The sequence below is a fragment of the Hordeum vulgare genome, chromosome 2H (genome assembly GCF_904849725.1).
Source record: "Hordeum vulgare subsp. vulgare chromosome 2H, MorexV3_pseudomolecules_assembly, whole genome shotgun sequence".
In the NCBI taxonomy this organism is placed as follows: Eukaryota; Viridiplantae; Streptophyta; class Magnoliopsida; order Poales; family Poaceae; genus Hordeum; species Hordeum vulgare.
This window is the reverse complement of record NC_058519.1, coordinates 14,681,155-14,690,042: the sequence shown is the minus strand read 5'-3', so window position 1 is coordinate 14,690,042 and position 8,888 is coordinate 14,681,155. Positions and strand designations below refer to the sequence as shown.

The 8,888-nt window shown below is 47.1% G+C and overlaps 1 protein-coding gene across 1 annotated transcript; it reads left to right on the top strand.

The window, feature by feature from the left end:
• Nucleotides 1-2,515: 2,515 nt before the first annotated feature.
• Nucleotides 2,516-8,366, top strand: LOC123424467 (ABC transporter G family member 25-like). The gene is made up of 14 exons (XM_045108086.1): nt 2,516-2,868; nt 2,996-3,072; nt 4,096-4,365; nt 4,484-4,547; nt 4,688-4,831; nt 4,923-4,957; nt 5,059-5,132; nt 5,255-6,141; nt 6,213-6,509; nt 6,597-7,058; nt 7,143-7,291; nt 7,378-7,667; nt 7,761-7,885; nt 8,013-8,366. Exons 1-14 carry the CDS (start codon nt 2,651-2,653, stop codon nt 8,167-8,169), a joined length of 3,249 nt encoding a protein of 1,082 aa, XP_044964021.1. The 5' UTR covers nt 2,516-2,650; the 3' UTR covers nt 8,170-8,366.
• Nucleotides 8,367-8,888: the final 522 nt, after the last annotated feature.

The window sequence follows — 8,888 nt, the reverse complement described above, 5'->3', positions numbered from 1 at the left end:
TCCCCGGCAAGTAGCAGTAGTAGTACGAGAAGCAGTCCACACACAGATCCATGGCAGGAAAGAAATGGCATAGCCAAAGCCAGAGCGGAGCTGCCCCGCCACCAACCCCGCCACCGGACCAAATCATCAAAAACAAAAATCATCACGCCAACGTGCCCCCTCCTCCCTCCCCTCCCGTTCTGTCCTGCCGCGTGCGTGCGTGCCTGGCCCCACCGCTGTTTTCCTCGCCACCTTTTTATCAACACGGCATGATCTAAGAGCATCTCTAACACATCACGCGTAAACAGTAAAATTCCAACGATTATACGGATTTAGGTCTTTTTTACCAGACCAGTAAACGTGGCCCGGGTGGCCCGTAAACGTGACCGCTCGACCACTATATCTACGGGTTCGACCGCTGGATGGGAGTCGAAACCCTATCCCTCCGCCGCCACGAAAGGTTCCCCACCTCAACGCCGGCGCCTCCATTCCGCCGCCTAGCAACGACGACCCCAAGAGGGCTCGTCGCGTCAAATCCGACGCCGCCCGAAAGCGCGCCTCACGCCGATACACGCAATGGGGCAAAACGCCGCCGTCGTCGCTCCTCTATCGCGAGAAAGAGGGGTATGACCGCGCACGCGGCCGCCTCTTCTCCGGCAGCTCCTCCGAGGCGTCGAGCTCACGCTCCTCCCTCCCCCCACTGAAGACCGAGCGATAGGACCTCCCGCCGGTGAAGATGGAGCCGGAGGCCGAGGCGGTGCCGCAGCGACCTGCCGGGGCGTCGTCGGACCGGAGGACTTCCTCCCCCTCGGGGGAGGCGGGCATCCTTTCGCCCGCGCTGCTGGCGCGGAGTGCGCGGGAGGCGGAAGAGGACTGGCAGCGCCGTCGGAGGGAGGAGGAGATCGACACCGTGCTCTATGAGTAAGGGGTCACATAGTCGCTCGCCTTCGGCGACAAGGTGAAGGAGTGGCGCCGCAAAGCCACTACGTAGGAGCGCATCTACGTCGAGCTCTCCTCCTCCGACGAGGACGACGACTAAGTGCTGCCGCATCTACAACCGCACGAGCTCCGGTGAGCTCAATTTTGCGTGGTGTGGTAGGATAGTTAGTAGCTCCGGTGAGCTTTGGTGAGCTCCGGTAGGTTAGCTTACCTCTACCCCCTCTAGTAAGCGATGAACTCTTAATGTAGTATGTATGATCGCGTACTAAGTAATGAACTCTGAATGAGTGTGGTTGCAATTTCACCCGCGAATGTTTTTTTAAATTATGCAGTTGTCTGCTGTACAACGCAAGATTTCGCCCCGTAAAACCCCGCTTCATCGAATTGTAAACCGCTTTTGCAGGTCGCAAATATGCGGGGTCTGCTAGAAATGCTCTAGGAGCATCTACAACCAAACCCCTTAAATGACCCCTCATATGTCCGTTGACGCATCTGGTTAGTGACGGAACATGAGAAAGAAGAAAAAGCGTGATCCAACCGGACCACTCAAATGACCCCTCTTATGCCTGCCGACGCATCTGGTTAGTGACGGAATAGGAGAAAGAAGAAAAAGTATGATCCAACCAGACCCCTCAAATGACACCTCATATGCCTGCCACACATCAGGTCAATGATCGGATAGGAGAAAGAAGAAAAAGTATGATCCAATCGGACCCCTCAAATGACCCCTCATATGCCTGCCACGCATCCGTCAATGATCAGACATGAGAAAGAAGAAAAAGTGTGATCCAACCGGACCCCTCAAATGACCCCTCATATGTCTGCCGTCGCATCCGATCAATGATCGGATAGGAGAGGAAAGAAAAAAAAGTGATCCAACTGGACCCTTCATATCATTCGGGACTGTCTGCAAACCCTCATATCCATCTTAAATATGGGAAGAATATGAGGTCTTGCGGATGTGTCCGGTCAATCCGCCATATAGGACGCAATCCCATCTCGGACCACCTTTTTTCCCTTTCTTTATTCATTCTTTTCTTTCTCTCCACCAATCACGTGCAAATGACTAGACATTTCATGAAGAAAATGAGTAGTGTGGATACATGGACGGACAAATAGGGGACACGTCCGGTCACTGACCGGACGTGTTCGTGAACGTTTAAGGGCCTGAATTTGCAAGTCCTGAATGAAGATGATCTAAGTTCCTGATATACACGTACATACGTTCACTCTTATGAACATATGCATGCATACTATTCCCTATGTTTTCAAACACTTCTTTTTAAATTTCACTACGGACTACATACAGATATATAATTCATTCATTTTATTTCATATGTAGCCCCCTATTAAAATCTTTAAACAAACTTATATTTAAAAACGAAGGCAACATATCCTTACGAACATCACCGAAAGACCAAACCGATACATCATTTTGAGTTTGACAAAATGGTAGCAGCCAATAAGAATACCTCCTTTCATCAAACGCATATCATCGAAAAACCTGAAATAAATCTAGTCAACACGAAGACCATTCTTAAGTCTCAAACTTAACCCGTGGGTACCTCTGGTTTCCTCTACTACCAGTAGTAGTTTAAATCCCGAGGTCTCTCGCTAGTACTACCATCATTTCATTTCACCCCGTCTCCTTCGCTCCTCCGCTGCCTCTCTCCTTGTCCTTGGCTCCCTCCGCAGTGCCAGCCCATCCCCGCCGCTGCTCTTCCGCCTCGGAATGCGCGATGCAGAGCGCTCGCGGTACCGGCGGCGGGCGAGCGCGGCCTTCCCCGTGCCCCTCCTGCTGCTCGCGCTCGCTCTGCTCGCCGGGGCCGCCAGCGGGCAGGCCCCGCCGGTGCCGCCGGAGCTGAGGGCCGTGGAGGCGCAGCTCACGGCGCTCACCAACGACGTCGCCCAAACCATCTCCGACCGCTTCAGCTTCTGCGTCTCCGACACGTGAGTACAGCACCTCCTCCTCCGTTTCTGCTTCCGGCGGTGCTCTGTTTTCCCGTCGGGTTCCGTCGGTGGTCCATGGAGACTGACCTTGATTGCCATTTGGCCGGCCGGCCGGTGGTTCGCGCAGGCAGGAGGACTGGAACGGCGCCTTCAACTACACCTCCGACCTCGGCTTCGTCCAGCGCTGCCAAGCCCAAACCAGAGGTGATCCACCCATCCATCCATGACGCATCTTGATCCATTCTTGGGTGCAGCTCGCCTGTTTGCTGAATTGCTCCCCTGCCGCTTGTTGATTCGATATGGAGACTTCGAGTTGGGTTCATTCATTGACCGCTGCTGCTACCAGTTCCCTTGACGCGATTTGCTTCCCCTTCCTTGATTTTTAAATTCCGCGTTGAAGAATCTCTTTGGCTAGGGGCGCACACGCACACAACCAGCCTCGAATTAAATACTTGCTAGCGACGGCTACCCTGCCTCTGATCTTTTTGACTGCATCGCATCCATATGCTCCGGTCCATAGCCTCGATTTCAAAAAATATATTTTATGTCGACACGGATGATACTCTTCATTTTCTCTACCTGGTACTAAAATTTCTTTTGTTTACATCTTGGTAAATCCGTCAGTGCAACCAGGATTAGTTAGTAGAGCAAACAAAACTGCAAGCTTCCACTCCCTGGTATTGTAAAGTGGTGTTGTGTTCTTGAAGCAACATGTGCAGATTGAGACGGTTTCTTTTGGGATTGGGATTGGAATTGAACTCTTCGCCGGCGCGTTCTCTCGAGTTGGAAGGGTCTGATAGAGACCTGGTATTAGGTGGCCATGGCAAGTGGCGTTCCAACACAATTTTTATCTGTTTTAATAATACCTGAATGCGACTTCAACGCCATTGGGGTTGACAGGATCAACTCTGAATTATCTTGTCTGCTCTGATCATTTGTATGTATGATCGTCACGGGTTAGCCACTAGTTTGACTTGCCATCTTTTCCGACAAATCTCGCCTTCTTATTTCATTTTACATTTTCACTTCTTTGTTTTTTTTGCGGGGAAACAACCGGGGCTCCCAACTTAAAAATCCCTTTGCTGTGGCAAAAATGTCACCATCATTATCATGTGATGTTGTTATTAGGTCTAGATTCGCAGCCTTTTCACATTGCATCATGCAGAAAGGGACTAGTTTCAGAGTATGAGTAAGGTGTCTGATGTGTGAATGATGCACTCGACTCAGGTGACATGCCGCAGCGCTTATGCACGCCGGCAGAAGCAAAATTCTACTTCACAAGCCTGTATAACCCGAAAGGGGAGAAGAACCTCTTCCTGGAGACGAACATCAACTGCGGCATCTCCGCTTGGTCGCCGGGTTGCGAGCCAGGATGGGGTTGCTCTGTTGGTCCAAACCCTGTCCCCGCCGACAACAAAACCATCCCGCTCAGAGCTACCGACTGCCAGGCGTGTTGCGAGGGCTTCTTCTGTCCCCGTGGTCTCACCTGCATGCTCCGTAAGTTCTTTCAGACATTTCCACATAACTTATATTTACTATGAACTGAAATTTGCAGCAAAGATCAGGCATCGGATTGTGGAATGACTCGATTTTTTTGTGTCTCCTCTGTCTATAGCTTGTCCATTGGGATCGTACTGTCCGCGTGCCCAAGGGAACTCAACCACTGGTCTTTGTGATCCGTAAGATGTCCTCTTTGCATATTTGCTTAGGCATTTTGTTTCGTTGTAATATACAAATGCAGAAGCCATGTTAGCTGAGTTGCTAAATTTGATAGACAAATGCAGAAGCCATGTTAGCTGAGTTGCTAAATTTATCTCAGATACAAGTACCAGATAACTCCAAACTCAACCAACGGGTGCGGTGGCGCTGACAAATGGGCTGATTTTGGGAGCACGGAAGAAATCTTCTGCCCAGCTGGTTACCACTGCCCAAGCACAACGTCGAAATTGTCCTGTAGCAGTGGGTAATGATCTTCTAATCCTATGGCGGCTCTATCCCGCGTTACACGCTACAGAATCTGTTTTTATCTTGATTCTTGGTTGTTTCGTCTGCAGGCATTATTGCAAATTGGGTTCTACCAGACAAGAGAGTAAGAACAACCAGCATACGTTCACCAATATCATCTTTAATGATGCCATGCCACCATTGTATTCATTCTTGGATAAGCTAACTTTGTATTAAAAATTACAGAATGCATCATAAAAGGCCAATGCAAGGAAAATGAAGAGAACGAAAACATCATCATTTTGGGCGCTTGTTTAGTGGTAATAAATCCTGTAACACTTTTTCAGCATTTCAATACTTTACTAGCTTACCAAGCACTTCTGTTACCAAGTGCTGCGTTTGCACCATGGAGGACCAAACTCAGGTTTGCTACTTGATGCAGGGTGTAATAGGCGTGCTGCTCTTGGTCGTATACAACTGCTCAGGTCAGTTCCTCACTATCCGTGAACGGAGGAAAGCGAGATCGAGGGAGAACGCGATTCAGCTTGCTCGGCAGCAGCTCAGGGCTCACCAGGGATGGAAGGCAGCCAAACAGATCGCGAGGAAACATGTAGCCGGTGTGCAGGATCATGTGTCGCGCACATTTTCACGCAGGAGATCCTTTCGTCAGCAGCCAGATCTCGAGAATTCTAGCCACAGGGTGCAGGAAGCGCGCTTGATGGGTTCGACTGGGCCAAATGAAAGGTCCGACTCCATAGTGTTTTCAGCTCAGAACACAAGCGAGATATCCGAAGTCATGCCGTCGGTTGTCATGGACATAAGCAACGATGGAGAAGTTGTTGCCAACAAGGACAAACCGGCACCAAAAGGCAAGCACAGATCAACTCAGACTCAGATATTCAAGTATGCGTATGGCGAGATTGAGTTGGAGAAGGCCAGACAGGAAGAGAACAAAAACATGTCCTTCACCGGAGTACTCGCCAAGGTGAAGGAGCAACAAAAGGAAATGACTAGACCTTTGCTAAAGGTTGAGTTCAAGAACCTGACCTTGTCACTTGGAAAAAGGAAGCTGCTGAGGTCTGTCACAGGCGAGCTCCAGCCAGGCCGTGTCACCGCTGTCATGGGCCCCTCTGGAGCCGGCAAGACCACGTTCCTTAACGCTGTGGCCGGAAAGGTTACTGGTTATCAAGTGACAGGTTCAGTCCTTGTTAATGGAGCGCATGGAAGTATACGTTCTTACAAGAAGATCATTGGCTTTGTGCCTCAAGACGACGTCGTTCATGGGAACTTAACTGTGGAGGAGAACCTTTGGTTCAGCGCAAATTGCAGGTAATGGTTTTACATCAGATAAACTTTCAAGAATGATTATCTGTTAGTTTCTGAGCATTGTAATCTTTCAGGCTCCCTGCAAGAATGTCGCACCGTGATAGGGTTCTCATTGTGGAGAGGGTTATAGACTCCCTGGATCTTCAGGGGGTCAGAAATTCGGTGGTTGGGACGGTTGAGAAGCGTGGGATCTCTGGCGGGCAGAGGAAGCGTGTCAATGTGGGGATTGAGATGGTGATGGAGCCATCTCTGTTGATCCTTGATGAACCAACCTCTGGCTTGGACAGTTCCTCGTCACAACTGCTCCTCAAAGCTCTTCGTCACGAGGCACTTGAAGGGGTGAACATTTGCGCCGTTGTTCACCAACCGAGGTAGTTCTCGAGCCAATATTTATTTTCCTGGAGATAACTTTGATCTTTCTGAAAGATTTCTCATATGTTCTTTTGTACATTCTTCAGCTATACATTGTACAACATGTTTGATGATTTGATACTTCTGGCAAAAGGAGGCCTCATTGTTTACAATGGTTCGATCAAGACCATTGAGGACTACTTCTCAACTCTTGGAATTCATGTCCCCGACCGTGTAAACCCGCCAGACCATTACATTGACATTCTTGAAGGCATTGTGAAGCCTGAGTCAGGTATTAATGCGAAGCATTTACCAGTGCACTGGATGCTGTACAATGGCTACGAAGTGCCAAGTGACATGAAAGATGATCTCAGGGCAATGGGTGAACAAGGCCCGGACGTCGATATCAATCGTTCAATGTCTGGATCAACCCCTCATTGCCTCCCCGGCGTAAGTAATGCTTTTGCACAAGAACGCAACCGTCTTGAGCACCGTTTGTCGAAACCTAGTGATCTGTCCAGCAGAAGAACACCAGGAATCCTAAAGCAGTACAAGTTCTTCCTGGGAAGGTACAGTCAGTATATACAGTTACAAGCTTCTCAAAATTTTGAATGCATATCTGATCAGTTGTTGCTTCATGTATTTCTTTGCAGAGTTACGAAACAGCGGCTTCGTGAAGGTAGACTGCTTGGGGTTGATTTCCTGATACTAGGTCTAGCTGGGATCTGCTTGGGGACAATTGCAAAACTCAGTGACCCGACATTTGGGATGCCTGGCTATATTTACACTATCATTGCCGTTTGTAAGTTCAATTATTCAGACACCACCTTGTTATACCTAACTCTGTGAAAGCTCTTTGACTTAAGTTACTACGAATCCATGGTGCAGCTCTTCTGTGCAAGATTGCAGCATTAAGGTCATTTTCACTTGAGCGATTGCAGTACTTGAGGGAAAGAGAATCTGGGATGAGCTCATTGGCATACTTTCTTGCCAGGGATACAATCGATCATTTCAGCACAGTTTTAAAGCCAATCATTTACCTCTCCATGTTTTACTACTTCAACAATCCGAGATCATCAATTGGAGATAATTACATCATACTCCTCGCACTTGTATATTGTGTGACTGGGATAGGATACACATTTGCCATCTGTTTCAATCCTGGCTCGGCGCAGCTGGTATGTATCGTGCTGATTAAACATACTGTCCAGCTTCTCACCTGAAGATTGGTCACATTTACAGAGACTAACTCACCTGATTTTTTTCTACAGTGTTCTGCACTAATACCTGTTGTTCTGACCTTGTTATCCACTCAAAGGACTACACCTACATTTCTGAAGAATATGAGCTATCCAAAGTGGGCACTCGAGGGCTTCATAATCGTGAACGCAAAAAGGTTGTTTATTTCTCATGAACACCTGTCAATAAATACCGCATCCAAATGCGAGATTATCGCGTTATTGAAGCTGTGTTTTATAGTGTAAACTTCTGTCATTCTAATTTCCTACTCTTGTTTCTGTCAGGTATCCTGGAGTTTGGCTAATAACTCGCTGCGGCTTGCTGTTCAGGAGTGGTTTCAATATTCACAACTACCATCTCTGTATTTTGGTTCTGTTCATGTACGGTCTGTTCTTCAGGATTGTTGCATTTGTGTCAATGATTCTGCTGAAGAAGAGATGAGGGGAGTGCAATTGCACCATTTTTTTTCTTCATATTTAATCTCTTCATTTTTTTCCTGTACATTTGTAAATATCTTTTGACATTCTTTCTTACTGAAAATTATAGAATAGTCACAGAGGGATGCAAATAACAGAATTCAGACACAGATGTACAAAAGAGTTGACACTATTGACACCATATTCGTTTGCTCACATTTATTTTCGCTACTCGGCATGTACAATTGCCCTTTCATATACTTCAAGTTTATAGTTTTTTTTTTGCGGGTAACATGTTCTTAGATCCAACTTTATGTCACGATTCATGTAGCCCAGCAATGTCAGCTCAGAGGAAAAGGCTTTCACGAATTACATACGTTGTTGCTCATTGCGGAGGTTGTTGGGCATTTCTGTATAAATATATTATCGCCAAATAATGTTTTCTCACTTGTAAGATGATTAATTAATGAGGAACAAGTGTACATGAAGCGATTTAAAAGACATAAATTTAAAATATAGAGTAACAAAATTGAATCTTCAAAACTATAGATAATTACCCTGGAGAAATCAAATCCCACTAAAATATTAAAAACGATCTATGTTTTACATAATTGACTTAATCTTTAAATTTCAGAATGTTATTGCATGTTAAAGTACAATATGCACTAAAATTCAATTTTAAGTGTATTTTTTTTTGCGACTAAACTGAAGTGTCATCAAATGTACTCCCTCTGTTCCTAAATA